Source organism: Chrysochloris asiatica, unplaced genomic scaffold, assembly GCF_000296735.1.
Source record: "Chrysochloris asiatica unplaced genomic scaffold, ChrAsi1.0 scaffold00193, whole genome shotgun sequence".
Classification (NCBI taxonomy): Eukaryota; Metazoa; Chordata; class Mammalia; order Afrosoricida; family Chrysochloridae; genus Chrysochloris; species Chrysochloris asiatica.
This window is the reverse complement of record NW_006408711.1, coordinates 3,118,471-3,139,236: the sequence shown is the minus strand read 5'-3', so window position 1 is coordinate 3,139,236 and position 20,766 is coordinate 3,118,471. Positions and strand designations below refer to the sequence as shown.

The window sequence follows — 20,766 nt, the reverse complement described above, 5'->3', positions numbered from 1 at the left end:
TCACTAATGCCTAAGATATCGATGTTTATGCGTTCCATTTCATTTTTGACAACTTCCAATTTTCACAGATTCATACTTCATACATTCCATGTTCCACTTTTCAATGGATGTTTACAGCTGTTTCTCTTCATTTTAAGTTGTTGCCCATCAGCAAATGCAGGTTCTGTGCACTTTTATCCCCTGAGCTTAACTGTATTCATGTCATTATGGTCAACCCTACTTTGAGGAGGCATTTTTTTCTGCAGTCGCATTCTGAGTGCCTTCCCACCTTCCAGACCTGTATCTGACAATGTTTCTCTGCTATTCATAGAGTTTTCAGTGATTAGCGATTCGGAAGTAGTTTGTCACTCTTTCTTCCCAGTCTGTCTTTGTTTTGTAGCTCAGACACTGGCTACCTAAAAATGGGGGCTACAAAGGCACGAAGTGACTGGCTTACAAGGTTTCAAGAGGGAGTTTAAGAGTGTTGTGGGGTAGGGGAGAAAAAGTGCCCACTGAATAGTTTTCATCTTGTCTAAATGGATCTGGTGAAAAAGACGGGGATAAGATTTGTAGGATTCAATGGTGAATAATTGTTATTATGACTAATTGTGACTGTTAGAATTGTAAAGGTAGAAGTTTTGTAACAAAAACAGAGGAGTGGTTAATCTTACAGTCTAGAAATGGAAGACCCTAGGACCATCAAGGGAGAAGAGCACAAGCAGAATGTGGGACCTCATCCAGATAAGCAGAGATGCCAAAGATGGAGGCAGAGATGGGGACATGGAGAGAGGGAGTGGCTGAGGACTCTAGATTCATGGGAAGAAAGGGACTAAGAGCTGGTGGCCAGGAGGCCAACTTGCAGAATATGCCATAAGGAAGTGTAAATTATTATATATGCCTGAGTGTTTTATGTTTTTGTTTTTAAAAAAAGCTAAAGTGCATAGAGAGAAATACTGTTAACTGATGGTACATGAAAGGAGTTATAATTATTGCAATGAAAAAAGATGTATGATTTGTTGAATGTGAAACTGATGATCTGCCCTGTAAACTTTCACTCAATCCACAATAAAAACCTTAAAAAATAAAAAGTAAACAGAAACCTAAAAAAATCTAAGTTGCTTACCAAAACAAACAAACAAAAAATCAAAAGGGCAACATTTTCCTAAGGTCAAATTGAGAAGGGATTGGAAGGTGGGTGGAATGCAAATAGCAATCACAGGGAGGAAGCAGGATAACTGTTGTTTCAGGGAGGGGAATCTAATCATTGAGAGGAAAAATGGTGTATGAATTGTTGAATGTAACACTGATGGTCTTATCTGTAAACCTCCACTCAATTCACAGTAAAAAGTTAAAGATAATAATAATAATAATTTTGAGAAAAAAAAATTGAACAATTCTTTCATTTTTAGGTTTTACTGGATTATCTTTGATTTTGCTTTTCATTTCTTGGGAACATTTTTTTTTTTGTACTTATATATATTTTACTGCCACTATTTGCATATTTTTCAGTAAAAATTTATTGAAGTCAGATATTGAGGTTGTCATACACTTCTTAATGAAACAGGTAAGTTGAAGTTACTAACCCAGTGTGTGACCTATGCTAGACACTCAGTAACTTGTTTAAAATAGAGCTTTAGGAATATTTAACTATAGTGATAAGAATGTGGACATTTACTTTGGGAGAACTCAATATATTTTGGTTTGTTGTTGTTGTGTTGAGTGCTGTTGAGTTAGTTCCAACACATAGTGGCCTTGAATAGGGTTTCCAAGAAAGGCTTTTAAAATCTTCACGGGAGCAGAAATTCTCATCTTTTTCCCACCATATTTTGGAGGTTGTTGTTGTTAAATGCTATTGAATAGGTTCAAAAAAAAAAAAAAAAAAACTTCACAGCAGCCCTCACTGTTCTGGATACCATCATTATAATTGCAATTATGAAATGGAAAAAGGGCCATTATCTGATAGTATGGAATAAAGTTAAAAGTGCAATTTCTACCAACGAGATTATTTGGATATTCTTCAGGAAAAGTAGAATTAGAAGTCATCCTATTTGCCCAATAAATAAGCCCAAATGTTCATTTTATAATTTAACATTTTTTTCTAACAAGTAGTTCAGGCTATCAAGATACCGATTTCCTGTACAATATTATTACTTCAATAACTTTCTTTTAGACCACTTATACTTAAGGGAAATGAACCAAATTATTTGATGGTTAATATAATGTAGTCCTAGTTTCAGGAGATGTTTTATATTCTACTCCAAAAACATTGGAGAAAAAAGAAAAAAAAAATCATTTTCAGCATTTAGTGTATTTTCACAAGGAATTCCTCTTCAATTAGTCCCTAGTCAATGCAATACTTTTTGAAGATACAAGAACTTAGTAACTTACTCCTGTATCAGCAAAAGAAATCTCTTGGTCTCTTAACCACTCTATGGAGATAAGCCTCTAAGCAATTGGTTCCCGTATCCAGCACCCTCCCCATCGGCACTGAATGTCAAATTTGCTTGTCTTTCTTTTCAAATCCCTTTGCTGGTGCTTGTACTTTGCCTCAAGACCTAGTCCTCTGGCATTTACTAGAGAAACTCCTAGTTTTGTACTATGCATTTACTTTGCCCTGTATGCTGCAGGATAAGCACTAGACTGCTAATGGCAAGGTTGGCAGTGCAAACCAACCAGCTGCTCCTTGGAAACCCTATACAGGGTCACTATGAGTGAGAATTGACTTGATGGCATTTAACAATATATACAAGTCCTGGTGTGGTGCTATGGGATAATGCCCTGAACTGTAAGGTTGGTTTGAATTGCAAGGTTGGTAGTTCAAACTCACTAGCCCCACCCAGAAACATTATACAGGATTGTTGAGTTGGAACTGACTCCACAGAACTTAAACAACAATTTTTCTTTCTCGAGAAAATTTCCTCTTCTAAGCTGAATACAAAAATTTCACTCAATACCGACCACCCTCAGCCCACAATTAATAACTGTTTATACCACGGTGGGATTAGATTGCACCTAACTTCATGGTGATGAGAGAGAATCAACCCAAAGCTGAGGTAGAGATCACACATAACTCCATTCTTTAAATTATATATGAATTCGGACACCAGCAGTCCTTAACAGTACTATACTGTTGCGTTCGTTATTTAATTGCAGTGGCCACACAGAACTTACAGTCTATACTCATGATTGTTGGGCTTATTAGGGAAATTGTCGTTGTTGTTGTTAGGTGCCATTGAGTTGGTTCTGACTCATAATGACCTCATGTACAACAGAACAAAACACTGCCCAGTCCTGCACCAACCTCACAATTGTTGCTATGCCTGAGTCTATTGCTATAGCCACTGTGCTAACCTATCTTATTGGGGGGTCTCCCTCGTTTTCACTGACCCTCCACTTTACCAAGCATGTTGCCCCTTTTTCAGGAACTGGTCCCTCTTGATAATATGAGGTGAAGTCTAGCCATCTTGGCTTCTAAGGAACACTCTGGTTGTACTTCTTACAACACAGATTAGATAATAGGTTACAATCAATATTAGGATCAACAGAGTAATGGCAATAGCTCAGGTACAGTTCTTTAATCTGACTTTTTATGCTAGGTCCACAGGCCCTGCCTGCCCAGGTCTGCCTCTTGTTCTCTGTTCTTGCTCTTGGCATGGTACCTCACTATGGGCCTGGACACTCTTAGCCTGAGTCTAAACTGTTCTCAGCATACGAACATTGGGCCCAAAGTAAACACTCCACTTCTAGCTCTTCTTGATGGTAGTGAAGCTCCTTCCAACTTCTGGCACTGACTCCCTTTAAGCCTAAAATGCTAAAACTGACCAATGCTTTACAAGGGTTATATGCAGTTATTTTCTAGTTGCACTTCTGCAAGGGTTCCATATACCTCATTTGCATTTGTAGGCTGCTCAATGCCCTTGGTGGATCATAAACACATTATTTGCATAATCCCAACCAGTCATTTTGTGGGTGTTACATTACTAGAGCTACAAGGGTCACATTACAGCAATTCAGTATACCACATTTGTTCCAAAAAGCCCCAGTAAAGTTTTTACTCTAAAATTTTTATTATAAATTACTAAAGAATTTGTTTTATAGAATACTTTCACTTAATATTTTGTTGAATCTTCAACAGCAATGTAGTTGTATGACTGGCAGTCTACTGTGATTTGTTATGTGAGATTTAACCCAGTTTATTTGATTTATTAATAAATTTATACTTCCTTCTTCCATCTGATGGTCTCATCCTGTGTTCCGTTCTTTTTTTCTCTACACTCAAATCCGTAAGTGGATTTATTAAATACCTAATCATTTTCCCAACTCAACAACAATGCATACATTTACATCTTTGTGTATTATGTCTGACCAAAAATGTAAGATTTAAGATTCAAATACAAATTTTAAGTTGTCTACATATGAAATTTTTTAAACTTTTGTACTTTTATGCACACCTTATTATTCTAAACAAATAGACCCAACATGTAACTGTTTCCATTTAAAAAAAATGACCTAAACACTTTTTAATGTACAGAATACAGAAGAGAGAAAATAGTTAAATATTTTAATATGTTGTTACATACGTTTCCATTAAATTACATTGGTGGCACTTGGACCCCTACCATTTCTTGAATTGGCTATTCCTTTTATTGCTACATAGCTACTACATCTCAGAGGTCAGTAATTTAATAGCTGTTAGAACAATGATTTATTTAGATATGATTTTCCCTGAGCACAGGATTGATTACATAGAAATTAAATTTGTAACTGTATTTTGTTAATACTTCATATTTTACTTTCATATTCTAATATTGGAGTTCTTGGTTGGTGCTGTGGGCTAATGCACTAGACTGCAAGGTCCGTTTGAATCACAAAATCTACAGTTGAAGCTCCTGGGAAACTACACAAAGTTGCTATGGATTGGAACCAACTCGATGGCACTTAACAACAATAACAACAATTCTAATATTAAACGGATCCTGGTGGCACAGTAGTTAAGCACTTAACTATAACCCAAAAGTTGGTGGCTCAAACCTACTGATAGCTTCATGGGAGACAGATGAAGTAGTAAGTTTCCTTAAAAATTTACAGCTTTGGAACCCTCTAGAAGACAATTCTAAGGAGCTCTGGTAGCACAGTGGTTACGAATCAGGCTAACCTCAGAGTCAGCTTTCGAAACTACCAGCTGTTCCGCGGTTGAAAGATGAGGCTTTCTGCTCCCATAAAGATTTACAGCCTCAGAAATCCTGTACAGGGTCACTATGAGTCAGAACCGAATCCACGGCACACAACAACAAGAAGACAATTCCATTCTTAAGAGTAGTTATGGGTCAGAACTGACTCAACAGCATAGGGTTTGATTTGGTTTTAGCTAATATGAAACCTGGATTTTTATGGTGTAATCATAGAATCTTCAGGTATTAAAAGTACTTTGAGGATGAAACTGAACCTCAAGTCATTATAACCCACTTACATATGCTTATTAATTTTATAGACATTATACTTTATAGTAATTGAGGCTTGTCATTTTCTGTATGCTTATGTAGTTTAAATTATATTAAGTATTGAACTGTCCTGTTTAAGATTTAATTTGGTTTAAAGTCTTGATATTAGTAATCACTGTTCATTAGTAAAACAAAGTTTACCTTAGAAAGTTATTTTAAGTTACATAAATATTAAATACCTAAAATTTTAATTAACAAAATTTGGTAAGTTAAATTTATTATTCTTATCATCTCCTCTTTAATTCATTCTACATATGTTCTTAGTAATAGTTTCCAGTTCCTATTGCAAGGATAATACTGGGCTGGTTTATATAGTAAAAGCAACTGTAATTAGTTAGCTGTGCAACTTTTGCAAATTGAAGAAATTAACTTTTCAGAACTTCCTTTCCTCATGTATAAAATAAGGACTTTGAATAGCATATATCATTTTTAAGATCTCTTCCAGTTTTAATATACAAAGCATAGAGTCAAAGTACTTTAATGTATATAAGTAACCTTTTAAAACAGAATTTCTATGTTGCAAAAGTGTCAATTACAACAATTTACTTTATCTAGAATCTTACTGATTAATTTATAAAATATGTTCATTTTAGAAAAGCTTCTTGATATTAAGTGCCATAGACTCGGTTCTGACTCACAGCGATCCTATATAGGGTTTTTGAGAAGTGTCTAGTGAGTCTGAACTGCTTACCTTTTGGTTCAGACAATCTTGCGGTCCAGTGCGTATACTACAGCACTACATCAGAACTCTTAGAATGTATTAAAGTAAGAAAAAAAACCAAGACACTGTATACGAGTATAATAAGTATTGATCGGAATGATTATATAATTTATGCTACGGTAGATACATTCTTCCTACAAAATGATTTAAAAAACAGTATCTCCATTATATATGTAAATCGATCTGGAGTTCTGGCACTGTAGGATAAAGTACAGGACTATGAGGTCAGTTTGAACCCACCAGCTGTTCCTTGGAAACCCTATACAGGATCACTATGTCAGAACCAACTCTATGGCAGTTAACAACAAAAACAACATCTGGAACTTACGTAATATCTGGTCTTGTTGAAGAATTCCTTTCAAATAGGTTTCATATAGTAGTGAAAAAACAAGGAATTTTAATTTGCTTTAAGAACAACTTTGAGTTAAGGTACAAGTAAATACATAAAACTAGTTCCTTTTAGCTTTAAGGAGGCAATGTCATACATGATGCTGTCACTTGAGTTTTACCTACATGAGGGTGTGGTATTCTGAGCTCACTAGATTTAGCTGTTAAAATAGAATAATTTTAATAATGATTAAATTAGGTAAGTAGCAACATCAATAACATCTACATTAGAGCAAAGGAACTAGGAGAAAAGGCTAAGTGGGACTGTGATGGGAAGATGAGTAAAAATCAGCTACGAGCAACTGAAAGAACTTCTACATAAATGAAAAGATTTAAAATCAATATAAACCCTAGACTCATTACAATGATTTTGGTTCATTTTTTAACTTAAGAACTTTAGAGACTGTTCTAGTGCTTGAGAGTGACACTAGGAAAACTTGACTTTAACTTAGATTTAGTCACATTTCTAAAACATTACTTCTTCAAACATGATTTCTTATTAGAAATATGATTTTATTAGATAGTGTATGTGAATCACAACCAAAAACCTAAAAAATCTTTTTCTTTTCAAGAAGATAGATCCAAATTTTTCCAAAATCTCACGTGAGACTGAATTTATAGACTATGAATTCTGAGCTCAAGACAGAAACTGTTTTATAGATCTGACATATTTGTGTTGTAACATTCTAAAAGCACTGAATATTTCTAACCTCACTTGAGGAATAAGTGGTAATTAAAAATCAGGTAATATTTTAAAAGAGCCCGGTTCTTTAATTTAGAGATTGGGATTCATCCCTATCCAGTGCTTGATTAACTGATGTGCAATAGCTCGGCTTGGTGGCACAAAGAACGCTTGCTGCTTCCCTTTGGTCAGAACATCCATGACCTAAAATGCATCATAATAAAATATATTAGGATTTCATCACTATCATATTGAAACACTATGTTCACACTTATGCCATTCAGATATGGTTATTTTTTAAGTGAAAAACAGTAACAGAAAGGAGTCCATATTCAACATGTAAATTTTATTACAGTACTTTTAACTGCTTCAGTTTTTCAAATGATCCAAAAAGGTGTAACACTTTCCAAAAAAATTGTAAAAAAAGAAAAGTAAGATAAATACTCCACATTTAATTTCAAAGCAAAAACCAATTTTCAGGACAGATTTTTTTTTATAAAATTTAAATTTGGGGGTTGTACCAGTAACGTTGTTATTTAGACAAAGTCAGAAAGATTTTAGGCCTTATTGTAAAATGTATCCATTTGTGTTTTTAAATAAATACTTTGGGTCATTCCAAACAAATACAAGACATTTATCTTTCATTATACTTTTTAGGATGATGCTTTCAAAAGTTTTGTAAATATATCTTGGTTATACAGTTATACCATTCTTGTCTTTAAGTACATTTTAAAGTGAATAAGAACTTTAAAAAGCTAAACATTTTTAATATTTTTTGAGAGCTACTTATTTTAATGCTATACACTAACACATAAATGCCTAAATAAACATTCTTGTTTCTCAACTTTGAAATACCTTGTACCTATTTTTAAGTACATTGAAATGCATTATCATTGATCTGAGAATAGGAATACTGGAATTAGAAATGGGCACAGAACCATGATGACCAGAAGAATCACAAAATGGGCTAATAGAGGGCACATAAGTGAAAACAATTTCTTTCTATATTAAAATAACAATTACATGGTAATCCATGCATGATGAGAGGATCATGGGCATACATTCAACTTGTTGAAAACATGCATTCTTGCTGCATACTCAAACAGATACAGTCAGAGAACGATCAATAAAAGAAGGAAATTCAATTGAACTTTACCTGTTGTCTAGTGAACCAGCGGGCATCCTCTATTTCATTCTTGTCAACTTTAATTTCTGTAGACACTGCCACGGCTAAGCAACCAATCATTAAGGATGAGGGCATTGGCCATGGTTGACAAGAGACATACTGAACATGGCCAACTTTAACTCCACTTTCCTCTTCTACTTCTCTTCTAACAGCATCTTCTATTGTCTCCCCTAATCAAAAGGAGCAAAAGAACAAGGAGCTGATATACAAGTCCTGGACATTTTGTGATCTGAATGGTTCAAACTTTTGGAAATAAACTTGGAAAGGAACCTAATTCAAAAAATCAGAAAGCAAAACCTAAAAGTAGGCTGGAATTCAAGAAAACATTATTTTTTGCAAAGTATATAACTATAGAATATCACAATGTCAAAATACTTTTCATTTCTTAAAGGTTCAAATTTATCAGTTATATTAAAAGAATACTAATGTTTTCAGCTATCTAGCACAAGCTATTGACTAAGCACTATGGAAGTACTTTATATATTATCTCATTTATCTATTATTGCTAAATCATTATAAATTTTCATTGCATAATTTTTACAAATGGCTAATCCTCTCATAAAAACCTTAAAACTTTTTTGTTTAATATGCTACAAAATAATTCTTGGAGATAACTTTTTCAAGTCACTGAAAATTTGAAAAATCATATAAAACAAAATCCAATATTCTTTGATTCTAAGCAATTATTTTCCCCTAGATGGCTGTTGACTTAAACATGAAAAAATGTTATTTATAAATGTATTCTATATTTCTGATTCACTGAACCTGAAAATTAAAATAGAAGGAACAGTTTCTAAGTATATCTGGAAACTTAGCAATATTTTATTATTAAATACAACATATTTTTGTTTAATAGAGAGATAAATTTTTGCAGTAAGAACTTACATTCATCAGAAGAAAATACATAATGAAAAGGAAAGCCATAAACTAACAAAAGATAGCTACAAGATTAGTACTGTTGCTTCTAATGTCTTTGAGTCAATTCTGACTCATAGCGACCTTGTATAGGGTTTCTAAGAAGCAGCTGGTGAGTTTAAACTGCAGACCTTTCAATTAGCAGTCCAGTGCTTAACCTACAGTGTTACACCAAGATTCCATTACGATAAGATTAGCATAGAACACAGATAAAGAACTCCTAAAGTCAATGATAAAAAGACAACCAATAGAAAAACAGGCATAGGAGTAAAAGAAACTTAATGCCTAGTACAGATCTGAAAAAACTGCTCCATCAGCAGCTCCAATATTATCAAATAAAAATGAAAAACCACAATGGCATTTCATACTCACCAAACTGGCAAGTTAAAAAGTCTGACATTTCTAACTTGGTGTCAATGTGGAGTAAAAGAATACTGCATATACTGCCGGTATTCTTGCAAATTGGCAAGAATACGCCACAAAGCAAATTGACAATATCTGGAAAAGATGAAGAAGCTCACCTCCTATGAGCTAGCAATTCTAGTCTCATGTATATCTCCTACTTAACTCCTGAAAATATGTCTATTCATGGCAGTATGGGTGATAACAAGAACCCTAAAATAAATTAACTGTCCATCATCAGAATGGATAAATGAATTGGAGACTGTTCATAAAATAGAATATTATACAGCAGCTAAAATGTTGTGCGCCAGACTGCAAAGCCATTTGAACTACAAGCTTGATGGTTCAAGCTCACCAGTCGCTCCTTGGAAACCCTATGCAGGGTCGCTATGGGTCGGAACCGACTCGACGGCACTTAACAACAAAATGAATTACTTAGAGCTACTAGAATTAGACTGCAGGTGTGGTGCTGTAATGTCAGCTCTGGACTAAAAGGTCAACAGTTCAAACCCACCAGCCACTCCTCAGAAACCCTATACAGGGTCGCTATGAGTTGGAACTGACTCAACGGCACTTAATAACAACAGCACTAGAAGCAGCCTAGAGAGTAAGTGCATAGACTTAGCAGCCAGATTGCTCTGTCCTATCACTTACTCCTGGTGTGGCTCTGTAGGCTCATCACTGGACTTCAAACTACAAGTTCAGTAGTTTAAATCCATAAGATTATCCTTGGAAACCCTACAGGGTCACTATGAGTCACAACTGACTCAATAGCACCTAACAACAATACTTACTAGTTGTGTGATCTGGGACAAGTTATTTGGTTTCTGTAAAATTTCTGTAACTGAAAGGTTGCATGAGGATCCTGATTTAGAGTATGCAAAGCAATCAGAAAAGAGATTGGCACTACATGTTTGTTGTAATTGTTGTTAAGTGTTGTAGAGTTGGTTCCAAACAACTGTATACAGTTTCCAAGGAGCAACTGGTGAGCTTGAACTGCTGACCTTTTGGTTTAAAGTGACTTTTCAGTCCAGGGCATTAGCATACAGTGCCTCATACAAAAAAGAGCTTAGCACTACCTGTTTCTTATAACTTAATTCCTTGCAATATTGGAAGTTGAGATTAAACTCTCATTTGTTAATTATATATATTGTTGTTGCTAAATGCTGTCAAGTCAGTTCCAATCCCAGGCAATCCTGTATAGAGTTTCTAAGGAGTGGATAGTATGCTTTGAATTGCCGACCTTGGGGTTCAAACAGACTTTGCAGTCCAGCGCATTAATTCAGAGCACCACAAAAGGGGGAGTCCTGGTGTGGCGCTGTGTGTTAATGCGCCAGACTGCAAAGTCATTTGAACTGAACTGCAAGGTCGGCAGCTCAAGCTCACCAGCTGCTCCTCAGAAACCCTGTACGGTGTCACTATGGGTCGGAACTGACTCAACGGCACATAACCACCACCACCACCACCACAAAAAGGTTGTGGAAAATGGTGTTGAAAGATAATGAAATTTTTCCACAAACTTTTTGAAGTCCCCTTGCATATTCATTCATTTATTTAACAAATATTTACTGAGCAAGTACATAACAGGCACTGTTAGAAGGGTTTGGGATACACTTGTACTTGTAAGTGCTATTGAGTCGGTTCTGACTCATAGTAACCCTATGTCCAACAGAAAGAAATACTGCCTGGCCTTCCAAATTGTTGCTACAGGATATGACAGTCTGCATGAAACTTATATTCTAGTAAGAGCAGAAAGCAAGCAAATAAATATATGTTAGATGGTGATTGGCGCTGTAGAGAAAAAGCAGCGTGAAAGCAGTTGTGAATACAGGGTGTAGGGTCTAACTAGTAATATTAGGGCAGTCAAGGAAGGCCTCTTTGAAAAGGTAACAGTTGAGACAGGGAGACATAAACCAGGCATACAGCTGGCGTAAGAGGACTACATAAAAAACATATACTACATATAAAGTAACTACATTTTGAATAAAACAAGAAAATTATTCCTTTGTCAAACCCAAAACATATCATTTAAAATACATACAAAATATTTTAACATATCACAACTGTATAACATAATAATTTGAGATTTTTCTCAAATGCGTTCTAAATTTTATTTGGAAAATGTAAGTCAAATGAAAGTTATTGACAAAAATTAACAATAAAAGGCCTACCAGGCTCAATAAATCCAGCAAGGCATGTAAACATGTCCGGGGGAAATCTTTTCTGTCTGCCTAAAAGACATTTGGTCCCATCTGGATGAATAACTTGCATGATTACTACTGGATCTGTTGAAAACAAAAATCAGATATTTAAATTACAGGAAAATAGTAATTTAGACTCATTTTTCAAAGTCTTCATCTTTTAGAATAATATAAACATATCACCTGTGTGAAAAACTCTCTTATTTTGTTACAAGATTGTTTCTTTCTGCCATGATGTAGCTGATGACAAGTGTCTGAAAGAAGCTGCCTTTAAGTTACAGTCTGGAAAAGGAGGGCAAAATGTTCTTCCTTTATTTAATCTGCTACATTGAGTATACTCATGGAATATCAGACACAATCTTATTTTATTTAATTAAATAATAAATTGAGAAGGCAATATATTCACATGGAGAAAATTCAAATTTTACCATAGAAAATTAAATTTCCACATTCCTTCCATGCCAATTCTTCGTAAAATATTTTTAAAAGTAACATGGCTCAATGGCTAAGTTTGCTTTAGTCATTATAATAAAAACAAATACAAAAATAGCAGTTCATCCCTCTGGAAACCCAGTAAATTTTCCTCAGTAGATCATGATTGATAATCAGGAATTAAGTGTAAAATGCTTTTCAGCAGCAAAAAACAGATGCTACTAAGCCATGCACTTTACTCCCAAGAGACCTCCTCAGGTGTTGCTGAGTCTATTCCTTTTTCACAGTTTTAAAGGGCTGTGTTATCAGCTTTTCAAGCCCAGAACAGACCCCAAAGTAACAATTAGAAGGGAAGAAGGTACATGTGGACACCAGCAGTAGTGCAAAGCTAGCTCCATCCTGCAATGTTTTAATGATGTCTAAAATAGGCACTGAATTGTTGGGTCTATTTTCCTTTCCATGAAGTGGCTATAGACCGGTAAACATTCTGAAATCACATATCCCAACATGTCAAATTCATGATTAACCTAGTGTTAAGGAATGGCTAATTATGTGCATCTTTTATCTTCAGAGCTATGTAGGCAAAGTAGGTAATACTTCAATATTTATCATCTTAATGGTTCATTTAAACGTAATTTTTTTTAAAAGGTAAATTCACTTCCTCAGAAACTTGTCTTTTCAGAATCTTCTCCAAGATTCTAGAAGACTGAGATTTCACTGTAAAAGAGAAGTCTTACCAACTCTTGGATATGACGTATTATGAACACCATGGAGGCTAGGGCAGTTTTCTTTTAAACATACTCTTTTATAACCACCTTCTTCAATTTTAGTTGCACTTCCACAGGTTGGACAGAACTTGTATCGACTGTGCCAGGCAAGAACAGATCTTGCTTGAGCGACAACCCCTTGGAAAGATGGCACAAAAAACAATTGTAAAAATAATAATAATAATAAACAGGCAAAATGTTTTTAGGCTGTAAGACAGACATGCACTGTGTTTTCTGAGTATCTGTATGATCAAGGGTCCTAGTACTTCTATTATATGATCTGTATTTTTATTTTAAAGTAAAAAGTTTAATTTTCCAGATGACAAATGTAAGTTAGATTTAATATTAAAAAAAATTAATTCATATATCTCTCATGTAAGGTTGGTATAGTCATATTGATCTCATATAATTTACTAGAACAAGCTTTCATTGTTAATGATTTCTATATTTTGACTATACATGATTCTAGCTTATAAGAATATAGTACAAAAGCAATTCTTTACTTAGACTTGCATTTCTATATTTCCCACCAAAGAATTTCTAAGAAACCATAGGAAACCCACTTCACATTCTTCCTTGGTGATTAAACTACTGCTGATCCATGTCATTTTGAAACATATCCTGTTTACAATATTGTATAAAAAAACACTGCATCTAAAAGATTTGTACTTAATTTTGCTCATATGCTCATGAAAGAAATACATGATCAATTTTAGTATATATATATATATTAAGATGTGCCTGATGCAAGCCATAGTATTTTCAATAACCTCATACATATGCAAAAGTTGGATAGTGAATAAGAAAGACTGTAGAAGAATTGAGGCATTTGAGTTATGGAGTTGGAGAATACTGAAAGTACCATGGGCTGCCAAAAGAACAAATAGATTTGTGTTAGAAGATGTATAGCCAGAGTACTCCTTGGAAGCCAGTACTCCAGAATGGCCAGACTTTGCTTTTCATACTTAGGACATATTGTCAGAAGAGACCCGTCACTGGAGAAGGATATCACGTTCAGTAGAGTGGAGGGTCGGAGAAAACGAGGAAGACTCCCAACGAGATGGACTGGTACAGTGGCAGCAACAATGGGCTCAAAGGTAGCAAAGATTGTGAGGTTGGCCCAGGATCGGGCAGTGTTTCATTCTGTTATGCATAGGGTCACTCTGAGTTGGTAACAACTCTATGGCTTCTAAAAACAATGAGTTGGAATTGACTACATACGTGTATAAGGAGCTCTGGTAGCATAGTGGATACAAATCGGGCTGCTAATCTCACGATCAGCAGTTTGAAACTAACAGCTCTTCCACAGGAAAAAGATAAGGCTTTTTGCTTCATAAAGTTTTACAGCCTCGGAAACATCTGTACAGGGTTGCTATGAGTCAGAACCAACTCCATGGCACATAACAACAACAAGGTATATATAAATAATAACAACAACCTTGGTGCATCAAGAAATAACTAATATGATCTGATCAGAAGTATTACAATTGTGGCAATATAAGAAAAAATGCTACATTTCAAATATTTGACAGATTTGAACTCCCTTTAATACATGATCTGTTACAAAGTAGTTGTCATCAAGTTGATTCCAGCACATCCCATGTGTGCTGTACATAACCATGTACAGTTATGGTCCATAGATTTTTCAATAGCTGATTATTTACAAGTAGATTGCCAGAACTTTCTTATTTGGTACTGCTGGATAAACTCAAACCTCCAAATTTTCAGTTAGCAGTTGAGCACAGTAAATTTTACACCATATAAGGGCTCCTGGTGGGCTTCAGAGGTCAGTGGTTCAAACTCGCAAGCCACTCCTCAGAAACCCTGTTCAGGGTTGCTATGAGTTGAAACCAACTCGGCAGCACTTAACAACATTTATATACATAGACACACATACAAACATATATACAGTTATTTCATGTTTGTGGACACCTGGTGGTTCAGAGGTTAACTGAAAGGTCAGCAGTTAAAACGTACCAGCTGCTCCACAGGAGAAAGATGTGCCAGTCTGCTTCCATAAAGATTTATAGCCAGTTCTATTCTGCTATGGAGTCATGGTGTGGCACTGTGGGTTAAATGTGCTGGACTACAAAATCACTCTGAACCACAAGGTCAGCAGTTCAAGCTCACCAGATGCTCCTTGGAAACCCTAATACAGGGTCTCCAAGGGTTGGAACCAACTGGAAGGCACTTATCAGCAACAACAACATTCTGTTGTAGGCTCACCCTGCATTGGAATTGACTCAGTGGCAATGGGTTTGGTATAGGTTTTCTCTTTAATATTAGAACAACCCTATTTGGTAGGTAGGTACTGTCATTATCCTCATTGCATAATGGAGGAAACTAATGCACAGAGATGGTAACTGTGTAAGGTTATAAAGCAAGTCAGAAAAATAATTTGGTTTCCTTAGTAGTTTTTTTTTTTTAAGCTAGACTAATTCATTATTAAGATCCTTTTGAAATGTGAAATGTATGCAGCTCTAAAGAAAATGTGTTTCCTTTAAAAGTCCAATCATTTTTCCACAGGTGTGGATGAGGCATCCAAACAGCCTCTACATTATCTATGGGACAGTGGCCCTTGATAAATCACACCTTCCTTACCCCCACTAACTCTTCAATCTTTCATATTTGGCTTTTGTTCCTTACATCCACTGATACTCTTCCTGTCAAATTCATAAATTACTTCATATTACCAGAACCAAACAGCATTTTCAAAAAATCTCTGTCCTCAATTTACTCAATAGCATTCAACACAATGGAACACTCCTACCCTGAAACACTTCTTTTGGTTTCCTAAAGCATCTTCTCCTGGTTTCCTCCTAGCTACAGGATAATGCAGTAGCCCACAGGGTCGGCTGTTCAAACCCACCTGCCACTCTTCAGAAACCCTACACAAGGTTGCTATGAGTAGGAACCAACTCAATGGCTCAGAACAACAACAGTGTCTCACAGTCTCCAACTCCTTTCTTTGTTGGCTCTTTGCTATGGCCTGACTTCTAAATTTAGACCTCTCTTCCGAGTTCCAGATTTTAATACTCTTCCCTAAAACACAACATGTCCCAAACTTGGTTTATTTACTCCAAGTTTGTCCTGTTTCCCTTGCTCCACCTAACACTTATTTTTCAATCAAGAAATTGTATGACTATCTGTCGACTTACTAAAGTCTTAAATGTAGGAGCCATTCTTGATCTTTTCTATCATTCCTGTACATCTCATACCCAGTTCAACAGTAAGTACTACTGATTTTATTTGCAACATACATCTTAAACTGTGCCTTTTCCACCCTCTCTACTGTTACCACCTTACATTTGGGCCATAGTCTAGGTACCATCACCTCTCTCTTAAAATTGTGTCAATTTACAGATCAACCCTTTGCATGCATCTCACTATCTTTTTCTCCATTGCCACTGCAATATCTTACCTGGGCTAGTGCAATCCCCAATTCCCTCTCAATAAGAATTTTGATTCCCACACTTTATTAGCTATAATTCACGCTCTATGGAATAGTCATTATGAGGATTTTTGTTCTGGTACTTAACAAAAATCAGATGATATTCCAATATCTAGTGACATGTACAATAAAACTCTAACTTCTTCACATGGATTTTAATGCCCTGAATGATCTGGCCTAGCCATTATGATGAGTGCACAGTTGTTGTTGTAAAGTGTTGTTAAGTTGGTTCCTACCCATAGTGATCCTGTATAGGGTTTCCAAGGAGTGACTGGTGAGCTTCAACCACTAATCTTGCGGTTCAAACTGACTTTGCTGTCCAGAGCATTAACCCACAGTACCACACCAGGAATCTGAGTGTACAGTAGGTAATAATTATTCATTTGATAACTGAATGAAAACAGCATGGATAAAGGTTAGTTCAGCAGAAACTAGTCTTAACTGATTAAAAGTTGCTGTAACTGTCCAGGACAGTAGTCTTCTAGGATCAACTCTTAAAGGTCTCTAATAAAAGTGGCCTAATCTCACTGCTCAATGGAAAAACACAGATACAACTCTAACCCCATTCCAAAAACCAGATTACTATCAATACATGGAAACTTCTTACCAGCTTCCTTTTCTTTTAATTGTAGAAGTGCTGGCATTGGAGGATGAAGAAAATAACAATGTTCATGTCTTTGCTTAAATTCTTCAGCAGCAATAGGATCAATACCTAGAGCAAACCAGGCAACCAACCCATCTTCCACTTCTTTTGGGGTTTCTCCAGCATAATTCAATAACTCTTTTCTCATTTCAAGTTCTACTCCAAGGAAAATCAAGGTGATTTTCTCACGCTGGGCCAAATAATCCTTTATATCTGTGTAGTTCAGCTGACAAAGCCTGACTTCTGGCTGTTGAAAACTTTCTTTATTGCCACCTAGAGTAACCAAGGGATTTAAATCTGAGAAAAGGATATAAACTGTAGCTGGATGGCTTTCTTTAGCTAGTAGCCAGTCAGAATCATTTCTTTTTTCACTCTTCCGGTCTAGCAGGGTCCTGCTAAAATAATTTTCACATTCTTCTACTTCATTGGTTAAGAACCAAGGTTTCTTTCCACCTTTAGCATTAGCTAGTAAGTTAGCTATATGCTTATAACCCCAAAATTTAGCAATATCCAGTGCAGTCTGCTTTGATTTATTGACAATGGACCTGTCACACCTACAGAGGAGAGGAAAAACAAAATGGGAAGTAAGTATCTTCTCCAGTAAATAGTTCATTAAAATACTTTCAGATCCACACTATAGCTCTCTTCTATTTAATGATTCTTGGAAAATTTCTCTGCTATTCATAAGGTTTTCAGTGACTAAAGATTCGGAAGTAGTTCGTCACTCTTTCTTCCTAGTCTGTCTATGTCTGGAAGCTCATCAGAATTCTGTCCACCATGGGTGACCTTGCTGGTTATTTACAATACCAGTGGCATAGCTTCCAAAATCACAGCAACTCACAATCCACCACAGCACGACAAACTGACAGATGAGCGGAAGAAAGATCTGGTGTTCTACTTCAGAAAGATAATGTTGTTGTGGTTGTTAAGTGCTGTGGAGTTGTTTTTGACTCATAGCGACCCTGTACAGGGTTTCCAAGGCTGCAAATCTTTACGGGAACAGAAAGCCTCATCTTTCCCCACGGAACAGCTGGTAGTTTTGAACTGCTGACCTTGTGGTTTGCAGCCCTATTCGTAACCACTACGCTACCAGAGCTCCTTTCTGAAAGATAATAGTCACTGAAAATCCTGTGGAGCACAGTTTCACTTTGAAACACACAGGATTGCCCTACATTGAAATCAACTCAATGGCAACTAACAACAATTAACTTTTTGTTGTTGTTGTTAAGTGCCGTACAATCAATTCAGACCCATAGTGACCCTGTATAGGGTTTCCAAGGAGCGGCTGCTGAGAACCGCCGACCTTGCAGTTCAAACGGCTTTGCAGTCTGGCGCATTAACCCAAAGTGCCACACCAAAATTTACTGGGAGTCCTGGTGTGGTGCTACAGGTTCACACTCACCAGCCGTTCCTCGGGAACCCTATATGGGGTCGCTTTTGGTCGGAACCGACTTGACAGAACTTAACAACAACAATTTACTGGCATCTGGTGTAGCAATGTAGGATAAGCACTTGGCCATAAGGTCGATTTGAACCGCAAAGTCAGTTCAAATTTACCAGCTGCTCCTGGGAAACTCTACCCAAGGTTGCTATGAGTTGGAACCGACTCTACAGCACTTAACAAAAATGTAATTTACTACTGGGAAATTGAAAGAAGTAAACTTTCTGAAGAATAACTTATACCATTAAAAGGCAGTGTTTTTCTTGTGCTACAAGGAGTTACTAAAATTCTCCAAGTAGTCCTTGATAGCTGTGGTTAGTTGATTTACATTTTTTATTTTGGATGACGGACACCTGGTATAGTGCCGTGAGTTAATGAGCCAGTCTGCAAAATCATTTGAATTGCAAGGTCTGCAGTTCAAGCTCACCAGCTGCTCCTTGGAAACCCTATACAGGGTTGCTATGGGTCAGAACTGACTCGAAAGCACTAAACAACAACAACATTTTGGATGAAAACTATTTGACTAACTCATAAATTTGCTTTGCTATCAAATATAAAAGTTAATTTCTCAAGAAATGAGTTAAATGTTTCTATTAGAATTTATGCTATATTTTATGTAACAAGCTGGTCAGTGAGTTATTTACTACCTCAAAGATATAAGTGTAGCTACTAAAAATGTTTAAATGGGAACATGACATAGAAATTTAAATATTTACCCTTTCTCAAGCAGAAACTGGACAACAGCTGGGTGCCCATTCCGTGCAGCATACATTAAGGCAGTCCAGTCATTTTCAGAAGTTTCATTGAGAAGAGATGGAGAATGAGTGAGTATTACTGTTACCCTGGCAATGTCCCCTTCGGCAGCTGAACAGTGAAACTGGGAAATTAATTCCCTGTTTGGACTTATTTTTATAGAAGACATTTCTTCCCTAAAAAAGAAAAAAAAAAAAAATAGCAAAAAAATTACTACTCACCTGCAGTTCCCTTTTAATCAATGGATAAACATCTGAATACTGCTACACTTGAAAATGAATGAATATAAAAGTCGGATGAAGACTCACTTAACAATTGGTCATATGCAAATCACACAACACTGCTTACTAAAAATTGAAGAGAACTTGAATCACTTACTTATGAAGATCAATGGATTGCACCTCAACATAAAGAAAACAAAAATCTTCACAACAAGGATTGTCAAGGATTTCATTTTACTTGGATCCACAATCATGGAAACCATGAAAGCAGCAGTCAGGGAATCAAATGCCGCATTGCATTGGGCACACCTGCTGCAAAAGATCCCTTTTAAAATGTTAAAAAGCTAAAGTCACTTTAAAGATTAAGATGCACCTGCCCTCAGACATAGTATTTTCAATCACTTCATATGCATGTGAAAGCTGAGAATTGATGCCTTAGAACAATGGCGTTGGTAAGAATATTAAATATGCCATGTACTGTTGGAAGAACAAGCACAGCAAAACACATACTCTGGACATGTTATCAAGAAGGACAAGACCCTGGAAAAGTACATCATACTGTGTAGAGGGTCCGAGTAAAAGAGGAAGACTCTGTAAGAAAGAAAGACTGGCTGCAACAAAGGGCTCAAGCACAGGATTGATTGTGAGGATGGTGCCGGACTAGACAGTGTATTGTTCTGTTGTGCACAGGGTCATTATGAGTTGGAACCAACTCAGCAGCCCCTAACAACAACAACATAGTGACCCTATGCACAAAAGAAGGAAACAATGCCTTGTTCTGCACCATCCTCAAAATCTTCCTTATGTTTGAGCCCATTGTTGTTGTGACCATGTCATTCCATCTCATCAGGGGTCTTCCTCTTTTTTCCTAATCCTCCACTTTACCAAGCATGTCATTCTCCAGAGACTGGTGCTTCCTGATGACATGTTCAATGCACAAGTGATGAAGTTTTATCATCTTTGCTTCTCAGAAGCATTGTGGCTGTACTTCTTCCAAGACAGAGCTGTATGTTCTTCAGGCAGTCTGTGGTATGTTCAAAATTCTTCACCAACCACCATAATTCAAAGGCACAGATTTGTCTAT

The 20,766-nt window shown here is 36.2% G+C and overlaps 1 protein-coding gene across 1 annotated transcript; it reads right to left on the bottom strand.

Moving 5' to 3' along the window:
• Nucleotides 1-7,363: 7,363 nt before the first annotated feature.
• Nucleotides 7,364-19,638, bottom strand: NUDT12 (nudix (nucleoside diphosphate linked moiety X)-type motif 12). Its single transcript, XM_006872309.1, has 6 exons — nt 19,425-19,638; nt 17,232-17,821; nt 13,144-13,311; nt 11,945-12,058; nt 8,427-8,626; nt 7,364-7,474 (listed from the first exon to the last, which is right to left on the bottom strand). The coding sequence occupies exons 1-6, from the start codon at nt 19,628-19,630 to the stop codon at nt 7,364-7,366; spliced, it is 1,389 nt and encodes a 462-aa protein (XP_006872371.1). The 5' UTR covers nt 19,631-19,638.
• Between the last annotated feature and the right edge of the window lie 1,128 nt (nt 19,639-20,766).